Source organism: Notolepis coatsorum (genome assembly GCF_963971535.1).
Source record: "Notolepis coatsorum genome assembly, chromosome: 1".
Taxonomy (NCBI): domain Eukaryota; kingdom Metazoa; phylum Chordata; class Actinopteri; order Aulopiformes; family Paralepididae; genus Notolepis; species Notolepis coatsorum.
This window is the reverse complement of record NC_140165.1, coordinates 33,552,112-33,568,424: the sequence shown is the minus strand read 5'-3', so window position 1 is coordinate 33,568,424 and position 16,313 is coordinate 33,552,112. Positions and strand designations below refer to the sequence as shown.

Genomic DNA, 16,313 nt, shown 5'->3' with positions numbered 1-16,313 from the left:
CTTTGAGATAATGGAGACGGATTAGGAGGAATGAGGGAGTTGTATTGCTTTCCTAATGTTAAGTGCTTTAACATTAAACAGGGGAGTGAACTGCGGGGGAGTGGACATTAGGAAAGCAGAGGAGTGGACAGAGGAGTGGACACTAGGAGAACAGAGGAGTGGACATTAGGAAAGCAGAGGAGTGGACAGAGGAGTGGACACTAGGAGAGCAGAGGAGTGGACAGAGGAGTGGACACTAGGAGAGTAGAGGAGTGGACACTAGGAGAGCAGAGGAGTGGACAGAGGAGTGGACACTAGGAGAGCAGAGGAGTGGACAGAGGAGTGGACACTAGGAGAGCAGAGGAGTGGACAGAGGAGTGGACACTAGGAGAGCAGAGGAGTGGACACTAGGAGAGCAGAGGAGTGGACACTAGGAGAGCAGAGGAGTGGACACTAGGAGAGCAGAGGAGTGGACACTAGGAGAGCAGAGGAGTGGACACTAGGAGAGCAGAGGAGTGGACACTAGGAGAGCAGAGGAGTGGACACTAGGAGAGCAGAGGAGTGGACAGAGGAGTGGACATTAGGAGAGCAGAGGAGTGGACACTAGGAGAGCAGAGGAGTGGACACTAGGAGAGCAGAGGAGTGGACACTAGGAGAGCAGAGGAGTGGACAGAGGAGTGGACATTAGGAGAGCAGAGGAGTGGACATTAGGAGAGCAGAGGAGTGGACAGAGGAGTGGACATTAGGAGAGCAGAGGAGTGGACACTAGGAGAGCAGAGGAGTGGACATTAGGAGAGTAGAGGAGTGGACACTAGGAGAGCAGAGGAGTGGACACTAGGAGAGCAGAGGAGTGGACACTAGGAGAGCAGAGGAGTGGACACTAGGAGAGTAGAGGAGTGGACACTAGGAGAGCAGAGGAGTGGACATTAGGAGAGCAGAGGAGTGGACATTAGGAGAGCAGAGGAGTGGACATTCGGAGAGCAGAGGAGTGGACACTAAGAGAGCAGAGGAGTGGACACTAAGAGAGCAGAGGAGTGGACACTAGGAGAGCAGAGGAGTGGACATTAGGAGAGCAGAGGAGTGGACATTCGGACACCCAACCACCTCCAATGTACAGTCCCCCCCCACCCCCACCTACCCAATCCAATGTACAGTTTCCACGCCTAATGTATATACTCTTTTCTTTCTGGACTCTTTTTGTATCACAAACAGTACTGTAATTGCAAATCTGGTATGTCATAAATGTATAGATGGAGCAGTACTGTCTATCTGTATGTCATGTATGTCATATATGTTACGATGAATTGAAAATGGGGGACCCTGATGTAAACAAGACGAAAGTCTTTCTCTGGTCTGCATCCCCTTAACAATTGTATGTATTGAGCTGTACTGTACTGTACCCATTCTGCAATCTGTTAATAAAGTTTTCATTCATTCATTCATTCAGAGGAGTGGACAGAGGAGTGGACATTAGGAGAGCAGAGGAGTGGACATTAGGAGAGCAGAGGAGTGGACACTAGGAGAGCAGAGGAGTGGACATTAGGAGAGCAGAGGAGTGGACATTAGGAGAGCAGAGGAGTGGACATTAGGAGAGCAGAGGAGTGGACATTAGGAGAGTAGAGGAGTGGACATTAGGAGAGTAGAGGAGTGGACATTAGGAGAGCAGAGGAGTGGACATTAGGAGAGCAGAGGAGTGGACATTAGAAAAGCAGAGGAGTGGACATTAGGAGAGTAGAGGAGTGGACATTAGGAGAGCAGAGGAGTGGACATTAGGAGAGCAGAGGAGTGGACACTAGGAGAGCAGAGGAGTGGACATTAGGAGAGCAGAGGAGTGGACATTAGGAGAGCAGAGGAGTGGACATTAGGAGAGTAGAGGAGTGGACATTAGGAGAGCAGAGGAGTGGACAGAGGACTGGACATTAGGAGAGCAGAGGAGTGGACATTAGGAGAGCAGAGGAGTGGACATTAGGAGAGCAGAGGAGTGGACATTAGGAGAGCAGAGGAGTGGACATTAGGAGAGTAGAGGAGTGGACATTAGGAGAGTAGAGGAGTGGACAGAGGAGTGGACATTAGGAGAGCAGAGGAGTGGACACTAGGAGAGCAGAGGAGTGGACATTAGGAGAGCAGAGGAGTGGACATTAGGAGAGCAGAGGAGTGGACATTAGGAGAGTAGAGGAGTGGACATTAGGAGAGCAGAGGAGTGGACATTAGGAGAGCAGAGGAGTGGACATTAGGAGAGCAGAGGAGTGGACATTAGGAGAGTAGAGGAGTGGACATTAGGAGAGCAGAGGAGTGGACATTAGGAGAGCAGAGGAGTGGACATTAGGAGAGCAGAGGAGTGGACACTAGGAGAGCAGAGGAGTGGACACTAGGAGAGCAGAGGAGTGGACATTAGGAGAGCAGAGGAGTGGACATTAGGAGAGCAGAGGAGTGGACATTAGGAGAGCAGAGGAGTGGACATTAGGAGAGTAGAGGAGTGGACATTAGGAGAACAGAGGAGTGGACAGAGGAGTGGTCCAACTAACACCTCTCCCGAAGGCTAACCGGCCATATCCACTTCCATTCATTGTGCTAAGCTAGGCTAACATGCAGCCAGATAGCTTTCTACTGAACACACAGAGAGGAAACTGGTATCTATCTTCTTGTCTCTCTCTGGAGAAGACAGTAAACTAATCTCCCAAAATGTTGGTGTGTTCCTTTAAACTCCATTTGATGTTAATCTCCAACACTCCCACACGACATCTCCTGTGCTACTACCCCTGTAAGCAGGGCTCAGCCGGCCTGCACATGAGGGGTCGGGATGCTCACAGGAGACAAAATGCCAAACAACTGACATAGCCAGCTGACAAAGCATGTGATGTGGCCCTAGGATTATGTACTCATTATGGTGGGGTTAGGAGAAAATGATTACCGATTAGGCAGATATTATTGCAACGATTATTATTATAGCCGTGCATTTCCACAATACATAGAACAATTGGTGAGGACAAGTGCAGTGCATGACCTAATTCTCTATTCTCTACGTCAGGGGAAGTACGCCACAGTGGAAGCATGATGAAATAATTCCGTCTGTCGTAGCGTGAATTATAGGGGGGGGGGATGGGGATTCTTAGCCCCCCTGAATGACCCTTGAACCTACCTGAAGGAAACAATAATCGAGTCTATTTATAGTACCGGGTCACAAAAAGAGGGCCCCCAAAATCACTCTGCACACTGCCATCAGTTATTCCCTGCCATATCAGTGATATCTTGACAAATGAAGAGACTTGAGTCAAAATGGTGCTGAAATCTATGTAAGGGATAATGTATAGCTACGAGGTCATTGTCGCAAAATAATTGACCGACACGTAGTTTAAAATACCGAGCCGCTTCGGCGAGGTGTTTTAAACGTCAGTGAAGGTCAATTATTTTGCGACAATGACCGAGTAAAGCTATACATTATCCCGCTTATTACATGGCTAACTTACTAACAATATACCTAATTCATTTGACAAATCGCAGTTGTTCTGTGGCTCTGTCAGCCCAAATAAAGTGATTATTATTATCGCGGGCAGCCTCTGTTCTGGCTCCGCTGTAATCTACACACACTCCGCTGTCAGTGCAGCCGCGGCAGGTGTGTCTGATTTGCTGCACTGATGTGGGCTTGATTGCGAACAGCTGCGCACATCGGTCATTATTGTCCCACAGCGGTCATTATTGAAAAATAATGACCGCTGTCGGGGGGCTATTGACCAATCACAAGCAAGCATTTCGGCGAATGTGAAAACGCCATGTAATAAACCTTATTAAATCTAATTTTTGTGAATAAATATGACAGGATCTCAGCTTGTGGGGTTTTTGACTTGGGCATAAGTGACCATTGCCCCACAGACTGTGTAAGAAGCACGAGACTGCCAAAAACAAGATCTCACACAGTTTTAAGGAGACATTTTAAATCTTTTAATAACGAATCATTTTTAGATAATCTTGTTCTTTCTGATACTTATTGTAACACTGAAATTGATGTTCAGTTAGCCCTGGACTCCTTTGTAAATACATTTAATTTATTAGTTGACAAACATGCTCCTTTTAAAAAAGTCTGCATTAATAAGTAAGGGATAATGTATAGCTACGAGGTCATTGTCGCAAAATAATTGACCGACACGTAGTTTAAAATACAGAGCCGCTTCGGCGAGGTGTTTTAAACGTCAGTGAAGGTCAATTATTTTGCGACAATGACCGAGTAAAGCTATACATTATCCCGCTTATTACATGGCTAACTTACTAACAATATACCTAATTCATTTGACAAATCGCAGTTGTTCTGTGGCTCTGTCAGCCCAAATAAAGTGATTATTATTATCGCGGGCAGCCTCTGTTCTGGCTCCGCTGTAATCTACACACACTCCGCTGTCAGTGCAGCCGCGGCAGGTGTGTCTGATTTGCTGCACTGATGTGGGCTTGATTGCGAACAGCTGCGCACATCGGTCATTATTGTCCCACAATAATGACCGCTGTCGGGGGGCTATTGACCAATCACAAGCAAGCATTTCGGCGAATGTGAAAACGCCATGTAATAAAGATAGAGTAATACCCTGGTTTTCTCAGGAATTGTCAACCCTAATTAAAGACAGAAATGCTGCATGGTCTCGGACAAGGCGTTCTGGAGACCCTCAACATTGGCTTTCTTTTAGGCAAATTAGGAACAAATGTACTGCAGTAGTAAGAAAATCTAAAACTGATTACTATCTGGAGTTGGTTACAAACTCATACTCTAATCCGGCAAAATTTTGGAGTGCGGTGAAGGTGAACAAAATAAAATCATCTAATTCTTTACCCTCTCATATTAAAGTTGAAAACTGTGTGATCTCTGAGCAGAGTGAAATGTGTGTTGCCTTCAATAGGCATTTTGCAGAGGCTGGTAATTTATTTAATAGGAACTATAATGGATCTTGTCCTGTTGATTCTGATTGTTTGTACCCTGTGGGCGTCACTTCCCATTTCGCCTTTCAACCTTTTACACAGTCAGCTGTATTTGATGCTTTGCAATCAATCGATGCAAAGTGTTCTACAGGTGAGGATAACTTAGAGTCTTTTTTTATTAAGTTGGCTGCACCAGTTATCGCTGAACAGATTACTTATATTTTGAATCTCTCTATCTCATCAGGTAGATTTCCTCTAGTTTGGAAATCTGCACGGGTGATTCCTTTACATAAGGGAGGTGATAGGGATAACTTAGATAATTATCGTCCTATCTCCAGGCTACCTTGCTTAGCTAAAGTCCTGCCATGGAAACACTAGTAAGTAAACAACTCAAATTTTACCTTTCAACTAACTCCATACTTAGCTCTCAACAATCTGGTTTTAGAGCCAAACATAGTACAACATCAGCCATCACTTTGGTTACAAATGACATTATTTCAGCATTAGATAAAAAGAAACATTGTGCTGCCCTCTTTGATGACTTATCAAAAGCATTTGATACAGTTGATCACTACTTACTTCTAAAGAAACTATCTAACATTGGGTTGGATGATAATGCCTGTATCTGGTTTCAGGATTATCTATCTTCTAGGCGGCAGTGTGTGAAGTTAGGTCAAGCACAATCTGAATTCTTGGCCATGACTAAAGGTGTGCCACAAGGTTCAGTTTTGGGTCCTGTCCTTTTTACAATTTATATTACTGATATTGTTTCTTCTTTGTATGGATGTCATGCCCATTTGTATGCTGATGACACAATTGTGTACTGTATTGCAGACTTTGTACAGCTGGCCTTTGAGAAATTGCAACTTTCCTTTTATGCTCTACTACAGGATGCCCTTACTAGTCTTAAATTGGTTCTTAATGCTAGTAAAACAAAGTTTATGTTATTTTCAAGAGCAAGGAATATTAACTTTGATGATGTGAGGATATCTACTGTCAGTGGCTCTTGTATAGAGAGAGTCATTGAGTATAAATATCTTGGCCTGTGGCTCGACGAGAAATTAACATTTAAGTTCCATGTGGAAAATCTTGCCACTAAACTGCGACAGAAAATTGGTTTCCTGTACAGAAACAGATCCAATTTTCCTCTATTTAGTAGAAAAAGAATTGTGGAATCAGTATTCTTATCAGTTTTGGACTATGGTGATGTAATTTATAGGCATGCTGCGGCATCAACTCTTAAACCTCTGGATTCTGCATATCACTCAGCTCTCAGATTTATAACTGGTGACAGATATGATACTCACCATTGTGTCCTGTATGATAGGGTGGGGTTGGCCTTCTCTTGCAGAAAGGTGCAACAAACATTGGTATTTATTTATTTTTAAAGCCCTTATTGGTAAACAACCTGTTTATATCTCCTCACTGTTAGATTGGAATATTGGAACCTATTCAACTCGATCGAATGACTGGATGGTTCTTAGGGTTCCTCAGATTTGTTCTGAGCTAGGGAAGTCAGCCTTTTCCTTTGATGCCTCTAACTCATGGAATGTCCTTCAACTCACGCTAAAATTGGAGGTTCCCCCTTCCCTTGGATTGTTTAAATGTATGATTTCAGACCATTGTGTGACTACCTGTAACTGTTTTAGTTGATATTTTAAAATTATTTTTAAACGTTTTTAATTTGTTTTACTCTGGTGTTTAAATTTCTGTGAATATTGTTTTTATTATGTACTGTACAATCGTCGTTTCTGTAAATGAGGGAAACCTCAGATGCTTACGATTTAAAATAAAGATTGAAATGAAAATGAAAAAATCTGTATCTCATTTTAAGTGTCATCTTTATCTTTCAGGACAAGCTTCATTCATACTGTTTAGCTTATTTGTCCAAGTGACAATTGGTTGTAATGCTATTACTTTATTATTGCTATTTTATTACTATAAAGCAGCTATGAAACTTGAAACTATTTGATATAAGCAACTTAAATTATATTGACCATATTGACCAAATTGTTTACACTGCCTGTGTTGTTTTTACTACCTGTACACTGTGTTGTTGTTTTACTACCTGTACCCCCCCCCCCTCCCCCCATGCTGCTATGATGCCTGAATTTCCCCAAGGGGATCAATACAGGAATATCTTATCTTATCTCTTATCTTAAAACTTAAAGGGGCACTTAGTTTGACAGTTATTGAGAGTAAATTAGTTTGAATATGGCCACCAGTGATGTAATTGAGAACATTGAATCCTTGCGTTGTGGTAATTACAGCACCATAAAATGATGTAGATGAACAAATAACAATCATTTGCAATCATGCTACCTTATAATTTCACTGAGCTGTAATTAACACAACACAAGGATTCAATGTCCTCGATGACATCACTGGTGGCCATATTCAAACTCACTTACTCTCAATAACTGACAAACTAAATGAAACTGTTTGGAGTTTTTGGATGTGTGTGAGATTATGTGCAGAATAAATTAGCATTGTGACGATTGGGTCCAGTGTAGCAGTGGTGGGTGGTTGTAGTTCAACATCTTTCATAGTTTTGGTTCCAGCTTCTTTCAGTTCCAGTGAAGTGCTGATATAACTGATACTTAATAATAATAAATGTGAACATTCAAAATATTGATCCTATACAGAGAGTACATGCTTTTTGTTTTGTTTTTTGATCCACTTTTTCTCCTCCTATTTTTCTGTATTTTCCTCCCATCCCAATTGAATCGTTATGCCAATTCCCCCCTCCCCTTCCTGGTCATTGTGCGCATGTGCCCCCCACTGGTCGGTCTAGGGAGCCCTGAAGTCTATCACATGCTTCCTCCGATACATAGGAGACAGCCAGCAGCCTCTTTTCACCTGGCAGCGAGGACTCTCATTGGGTGAGTGTAACGCGTGGGAGGGTCACACTACCTTCACCATTTCCCTCCCTCGCTGTGCAGGCGCCCTGACCGACCTGTAGGAGTCGCTGTTTACAACGACCAGATTACCACCCACCGGCTTCCCTCCCGCTGACACTGCCAATTGTGCCAGTATGACGACCGGCCAAGCCGGAGGCACCGCTGACAGCCGGATTCGATACCAGTGTCTCTGCGGTGGTAGACAGACGCTTAGTCCACTGTGCTACCCGGCCGCCTCTATACAGTACATGCTTGTGCTTTCGGCGCAGTTGTGTAAAATCATAATATAGTTTTTATTTACATTTTATCTTGTAGCAATTTTGCTTATTAATGCTAAATAGAATTTTCTTCACACTACCAAAAAGAAGATTCTATAGCAGCTCCAAAACGTTTCTCCTATTGTTACAACCAAACAACCGCCTGAAGAAGCAGTATATATTGATACGTTGAGGAGGGTAGAATCCGTGGCCTACCTTTGACAGTCAGGTGAACAGCGCTGAGAGTGTGACCCAGGGAGTTGGACGCCGCGCACACGTAAAGCCCCGTATCCTGCTGCTTGCTGTACAGAACCTTCAGCGTGTAGTAGCCCTCCCTGTCCTCAAAGATCAGATGACGCCTCCCAGGATCCAGGAGTGCTCCGTCTTTCTTCCAGACGATCTCCGGCTTCGGCTTCCCCGTCACGAAGCAGCGGAACTTGGCGTGTTTGCCCTCCGCCACCGCGAACTTCTTGACCTTGGACGCGTTGAGCGGCGACTCCGCCGTGTATCTCTCCAAACCCCCGCCCCGCTGCTTCGGTGACCACTGGCTGCTGGCGAGGCCGCCCGAGGACTTCTTGCTCTCCTCCCGTTCGGGAACCGGTTCCACGAGGAGGACGGCGCCGGCTAAGGCCTTGCCGTGGCAGTTGGCGGCCTTGCAGGTGTACACCCCTTTGTCGGGCATACGCGTGCGGAATACCTTGAGCTGGAACCAGCCTCCGTCCTGACTTCCGACGCTGAAGTGGGCGCTCTCGAAGATGTCGTTCAGCTTCTTGCCGTCTTTCTCCCAGACCACCTCGGGCAGAGGCGTGCCCCAGAGCTTGCAGGAGAAGGCTGCGTCTTCCCCCCGGTCCACGCGCAAGGAGAGCGGTTTGATGAGGAAGCGCGGCCTGTCGTTCGTCGTCAGGTCCACCTCTTCCACGGGCTGCTGGCCTTTCCTGTTCTCGACCTGCGCCCTCTCCGGCTCTCCGTTCAGCCGCTCTCCGTTTTGATGGTTGCCGTTTCGATGCTCTCCGTGTCCACCATTTTGGCTCAAAGACCCATTCTGTTGCACTTCGGCGTGGCCATTCACTTGTCCTCCTGATTCCCCGTTCTCTTGCCTCGTCTGTCGCACATTATCACCCTCTGTATGTTTCTGTACCACCGCCGGCGGCTGACATTCTCCTTCCACTTTCAGAGCGGCCGCTGCGACCGTTTCCCCAATGCTGTTTGTGGCTTTGCAGATGTACTGGCCAGCGTCCTGGAGGGTGACCCCCGTGATGGTCAGTATGTACGCCTTTCCATCTTCAGTGATCCTGTAGCGTCCCTCAGATGAAATCTGGACGTTCTTCCGCTCCCAGACCACGTCAGGACGTGGGTCCCCGCCGATCAGGCACTTCAGGGTGGCATCTGTGCCACACGGTGCCACCACAGGGCGCGGATAGCCCAACACACGAGGGGCACCTCCAAATATGTCCATAATGACCTCCTTTTGTTTCTTTCTATTTTGACTTTAGTGAATGGAGAATACTTCTTCTGTAATGGAGTGGCTTCTAAAATGTCCCGCTTGTCTTTGGTATAGCAAACTGTAGGGGAGAGAAAAAAAGATTGTATTTCAGTTTTCACATCATTGTAATGGAGATATGAATGTTTGCAACCCACATTTGTGATTTGATTTTTCTTTCAGGACATTTGAACCCTTGCACTGAAGAACCATGTACTGTACGTGCGTTTTGAAATCTTTATGTCTTTGTTAGTTAATCTAAATCACTTGACGTGTGAATGTTATATGTCACAAGAAACTACTAAACCTCTACTGTCTTTTTAACTATGAATGAACACAACACTAACTTACCATTTTTAGATATTAAAGTACTCAACCTCTACTGTCTTTAACTATGAGTGAACACAACACTCTAGCTCACCATCTTTAGATAATAAACTACTAAACCTCTACTGTCTTTAACTATGAGTGAACACAACACTCTAGCTCACCATCTTTAGATAATAAACTACTCAACATCTACTATCTTTAACTATGAGTGAACACAACACTCTAACAAGTCAAGTTAAGAGTCAAGAGTTTTATTTGTCACAGCATACAAGCATACAGTGAAATGCGGGGGGTCATGCCCGCAGCGATTGTGCAATAATCAAGTAATAAGAATAAGACATTTGTGCAATAATACAAGTAATAAGAATAAGACATAACGGGTATAATGTACATACATTTTACAAAAAGCATGGTAAAAGACATGCTAAGGTCCTGCGATAGTGCAATACAATGTTAGCTATGGATGAGGCACTGGGTCTTATGTACACTACTATACAATACTATACAATCTACAGTTATACTATATATCCTTAGGCTATCTTGCTATATCCATCTATTTACTATACAAGAACCACTCCCGTTCTTTTTCTTTTTTTTACGTGACCTGTTCATTGTGTAAAGTGACCGTTGAGTGTGAGCGTGTGCAGCATGTGTGTGTGTGTTCATGCTAAAGTGACTGTTAGTGTGTGAGCGTATACAGTATGTGTGTTGTGTGTGTGCTCATGTGTGCTTGTGTGTGGAGAGTTCAGTGTTCAAGACTCTGATGGCCTGGGGGAAGAAGCTGAGCCGAAGTCTCTCTGTCCTAGTTGCTGGTGTGCGCAGGCGTTTGCCTGACCGCAGCAGCTTGAACAGGCTGTTGTTGGGGTGGTGAGGATCTTTCATTATTCTGCAGGCTCTGGATTTGCACCTCTTGTTATATAAGACCTGCAGGGGTGGTAGTGCAATACCCGTGGTACGCTCAGCTGAGCGCACCACTCTCTGTAGGGCCTTCTTGTCCTCTTTAGATAATAACGTTTGAAAACATTGTTTCTCTGAAGACTTAAAACAGACTTATATGGTTCTTTGTCTGAGGTACTAAATTTGTATGCCAAAAAATCTGTGTGTTGATTCTCATACCTGCTTTGACATAAAGGTTGAGGGCAGTCAAAATTCTATTCTATTCTATTTTTCATCTTTATCCTATAACCTATCCTAAAGAACACAACAACAATCAGTGTTCAGCATTGAGACTTTTTCATCAATAAAGATTGTCAATGTAAATAGCTGATGTTTATAGTCTTGATAGTTCCTTCCTATCGTAGCAACTCATGGTGTAATAAACCTGTAATAAACATAACTTAGCTTCTATCCCCAGGCCATCAGGATGCTTTGACTCTATGTAACATCAACCCATCCATCTACATACATTGTACACACATCCACATGCACACACTCACTTTAAACAAACACTCACATCACAAGAGATTTGCACTACATTCATACCTACAAGAGATTTGCACTACATTCATACCTAATTTGCATTTGCACCTTGCCTTAAAAAAGTGTTTGTACCTCATTGTCTGCATTTTGTACCCCATTGTCTCCATTTTACTTCATTGTACTTAGGTTGTACTTAGGTTGTACTTACTTTAGTTTGTATATTGTATATTGTATAGTGTTATACCTCTTTTACTTACTTTTTTACTGTATGAAGCACATTCTCAGGGGCTCATACAGAACCAAGCATTTCACTGTAATGTACATGTATGTACCTTATACGTGACAAATAAAAACAAACTTGAAACTTGAACTAACTATAGTTACCTACTGTAGTCACGATCTGTGACTGTGATCTGTAAACTCTTGTTTGCAGTCAACACTAATTTAGTGAGAGAGTGGGTTTTGAACAAACGCAAACCCCTCTCGGTTAACAACTCTGACAGCTGGTGCTGTGCCTCACTGACGAGTGTATTTATAAAGTCGTCTGTCCAAAAAAAGACACAACGGGGAGACTGTCAAATGGCGGGGAATCTACCTACCGGCACATCTGCATTCAATGATACAACTGCTATGGCACAGTGTATGGCTAGCTAGCTACTGACGAACGACACGGAAATCTATGCCGAATGTATAGCTGGTGTTTCCTTCCTGAGAGCTGTTCTTAGCTCATAAGTGCTGATATGACTTAGTCAGAGGAGAGGGCACCTCTTTACATTCCACACACATTGTTTCCATGTCCTTTAACTACAACCTAAAACTAAGTATTATCCAAATTAAACTCTAACTACACACTTCATCTTCTTGATTTAGAGACAACCGTTGCTCTAGCAGCTGTAGGTTTGATGGTAGAGCAGCCAATGGAAAAGGTCTCTCTCTCTCTCTCTCTCTCTCTCTCTCTCTCTCTCTCTCTCTCTCTCTCTCTCTCTCTCTCTCTCTCTCTCTCTCTCTCTCTCTCTCTCTCTCTCTCTCTCTCAAATATTTAGTTCACCATAGTCTACATTAGGGCTGGGTGATAATTTAAGATATATCATTTATCATATTGTATCAATGTCTGTATTTCAGGTTGTGTGGGAAACGTAGCCTAGATGTACGCTTTAAGATTTGCAGACCTAAATACATCCAGGCATTCATCCAATGGTAAGTGAATGTAGGAAAGGTTAAGGAAGACCAGAGGTTCCGCCTGTGATTTTCACCCATTGTAGAAAGTATTACAGCCAAACCGTAGTGTGTAGGTTCATAATCTTTGACGGAGGCATATGGCCTTATACTGTTTACAACAAATAAAGGTAAATGTTTTTAACTTAATCTTTGAGAAAATGTGTTTTATATCATAATCTTTACTCGTTTACATGGTAATTACTACAATACCCATGAGCCTCACCAACCTTTTGGACCATGCAGTCAAAAGAGCACAACGCACAAAACATGAAAACTACAGAGTTTAAAAACCAACGAGTCAGGTAATCATGAGTATATAATTTCAATATATACTAGTGTATTCTGCCTGTTGTTTTAATAATTTTGGTTTCGTAACGTCGTCCTCTCAGCTCCGCAGCGTTCACTTGAGCCTGGTCTTCAAATGGCAAGGCTTATGGGTACTGCAGTAGTTACTATGGAAACGAGATTCAATTGCATTCGGTACACATGTCTTGTACCCATGACTTTTTCCTCATTTAAAGGGGAAAGTCAAATGTAAGATTCTAATATGTTATTTCCGTGGCCTAAGACAGTTTATGAAATCAATATTTGCGAACACGAGCTACTCTCTCCCAAAACCAGAAACCAGAGAAGTAAGAATCAAACTTGTGATGGCATCAGGTATAAACTGCAACTGACAATGGGAGACTGCTTTTGTGGACCCACAGAATGTTTGTTTTCTTTTTTATATCCAAATGAGCTTTATTCTATAGTAATGTTCTCAGTTCTGAAACAGAACATGTACCTATGAACTCAGAACATTCCCCTGGTTGCTCTCAGTATCATCTATAAAATCTTTCGCAATTAATTGACTATGGAGCAGCTTCAGACTTTATACTTGATGACATCACAAGTTCACTAATATTTTGTACTGTCTTAGACCAGAGGAATAACATAATATGAGTTCTGAAATTGGGCGTAGTTCCCCTTTATTTATGCTCAACTCTGCTCCTGTCAAATGTCAGACCAATTGAATAAGTGGAACCATATAAACTCACTACCTTGGGAACCTCCTGCTCTATGGTAATAGGGGCAAAAATGAATGTGGAACCAGGTGGGTCTTCAAGCTACAGCATCATGTGACTCCCATCTATCTGCCCAGATGATTCTACCAGCTAAAAGATATACGAATACATTATCAGATTTATAATATTTGGTATAGAAGTCTAACTAGCCTGAAAATGTAAAAATAATAATCTTTGAAACTTGTATCCATAAAGAAAATCTGCCCACGGTCCTCAAACTTACTGTTGAATCTTCTCTTCAGAACATTATGACACGATTATCCACAAAGAACAACTTGGACGAAGATGTTGACCCCCCGTTGTGATTGAATCAGAATGGCCTTTGACCCTGTCCTTGGGGATTCCCAGAGCCCTTATAAAATGGAGGCCATGTGTTGTGTTAATGCTAGTGAAGACTCGATGAACACATCAACGATCCTGCTTTCTCCCTCTCCCTCTGATGTCCTGTCGTCCTGCTGTTCGGTCTTCTGTTTCCTCATGTGGTTCCAGTTTGATGGTCCTCTTGAAGGATGTGTACGTCAAATGTATCCTTCCTTTGTCAGTCGCAGGGGCCCCCTTTCCGAATCTCAAAACAACCGCTCGGTCTTCTTGTAGTCCGTCTTTGGTTGTGTCCTCTCGTCGTAGCGGGTGGTAGAGGACCATGCAGGGAAATAATCACACCACTCGCTCACACTGAGTGCTTGGTCAATGCCTCAACGAGTCCAGTGGAGCCCTGACGCTGTCATTGTCACAGAGAGAGAGAAAGAAAGAAAGAGAGAGAGAGAGAGAGAAAGAGAGAGTCATGTGGGAGTGAGTGTGTGTGTGTGTGTGGAGGGTGGTGGTGGTGGCATTAAATGATTTTGCAGCTGCTGCCACTGCAAGCCACCCCCCCCCCCCCCCCCCCACACACCTAAAAATACCAGCAGCTTGGATGACAGTGGGATGGATATAGTTAGGCCCTCCATTCACAGAGCCTGGAGTACTAAAGATAGGGAGAAGTGCTGTGATGGATCATGCAGCTTAGTAGAGATACCCTGAATTAAAGCCCCCCACCCCCACCCCGTGACTAGAAGGACACCCCAGTGGAATCCTTGCATCATGAGTGACGTGGTAACAGCAGCAGCAAACATGTATAGTTTGATGGGTCATACAAATGGCCATGGTTGGACCAAACCTCACCGTTGTCCAAGTTGATACACTTTTGCAAGTTTATTTCACGTTATTTCTTAAATAACAAGTGTTACAGCAGAATTCCCTGTGTGACTAATACAGTAGAGATGCGCCTCTTCATCGATTAGTTTGATTAGTTTAATTTTGTGATTGAACCGTCTTTTCTATGCTTTGTCTTTCATGTTAAATTAGTTCGTTCTTGGCATCACAACAACATTCACCGATATGCTTCGTTCTTCACTAAGCATTAGATGTTCAGAGGTCCTTCTGTGTGATAGCATCTGCAGAAAGAAATGCCAAAAAGCTATTTCACAGGTTTGTCAAATGTTTGATTAGCTGAGAATCCCTTGGTGATTGGTTGATTAAATCAGTTTTAGGAGGGTGGGGGGCGGCCCTAATAACTTATTTTATCCACTCTTCTGTCTAATGGTCATCCACTCATCTCTGGTCGTCCTTCGAACAACTTCAACTTTGTAATCACACTAGACAGCGGCTCAGGAGGTAGCCTATAGCAGCCGTCCAGTAATCGGAAGGTTCCTGGTTAGGCTCCTCCCGACAGCATGTGTCAAAGTGTCCTTTAGCGAGAACACGCCAACATTTGGGGAAATTAGCTTATCGTCTTCTCCAGAGAGAGACAATAAGATAGATACCAGTTTCCTCTCTGTGTGTTCAGTAGAAAGCTATCTGGCTGCATGTTAGCCTAGCTTAGCACAATGAATGGAAGCGGAAATGACCAGTTAGCCTTCGGGAGAGGTGTTAGTTGGACAGTGCCTAGGCTAACCGGTCATGTCCGCTTCCATTCATTGTGCTAAGCTAGGCTAACATGCAGCCAGATAGCTCTACTACTGGTATCTATCTTCTTGTCTCTCTCTGGAGAAGACGGTAAGCTAATTTCCCAAAATGTTGTTGTGTTCCTTTAAGCCCTAACTGCTCCCGACTAGAAAAGAACGTCAAAGACTAAACAGACGAGTTGAGAAGCGACACTCTGCATATATGACCTCCTTCTGTTCAGCGGGGATGATGAGGTTACTGGATGAAGTCACTCTCTGGATGAGGGACAGGGATAAAGGGGGTGATGGTCGGGGTGTCATCAGACTCCATTATGATCGGGCACATAAAAAGTCCTCCTCGTCATCAGGGTGTTAGAATGTCTTTGTCCACCGTTTCATAGAAATAGGGTGCAAAGAACCGATGTCACACGCAATCTATAAAAATATCATATTCATTGACGTTCCAGTCCATGTTATCCCATTTATCAGGGGACCATAGAGGCAACGAATGGAATGTACAGGTTTCTAAACCAATCAAGAATCTTTTTTTGTTTTCTTTTAGTCAAACAACCACTAATTCACATGTGGTGATGAACTGGCCCCCGTTGTGACAGATACGTACCCGGAGTTGACGTGCACCATCCGCATTCTCAGACGATAGCGCGCTAAGCTGTCACCGAAGTGCGTGGCATGCTTATATCTGACAGCCAAAGCCACTGATAACATACTCTAAACTCTCACCATGGACATTTGACCTTCTTAGGGAGGTCGCGTGTCCCCTTTTGTCTTATTAGCATGACAGTTGCTTGCCGACAACACCAAAAACACCATTCCAAACTGGCCAC

At 43.8% G+C, this 16,313-nt stretch overlaps 1 protein-coding gene across 1 annotated transcript in view; it reads right to left on the bottom strand.

The window, feature by feature from the left end:
* Positions 1–9,494, bottom strand: part of obsl1a (obscurin like cytoskeletal adaptor 1a) — a gene marked incomplete at both ends in the record, with an annotated part of 53,159 nt that extends 43,665 nt beyond the window's left edge. Inside the window, one exon of the mRNA XM_084315867.1 lies at positions 8,255–9,494. Coding sequence (XP_084171993.1) covers positions 8,255–9,494 — 1,240 coding nt within the window. The remainder of the gene's footprint in view (positions 1–8,254) is intronic.
* Between the last annotated feature and the right edge of the window lie 6,819 nt (positions 9,495–16,313).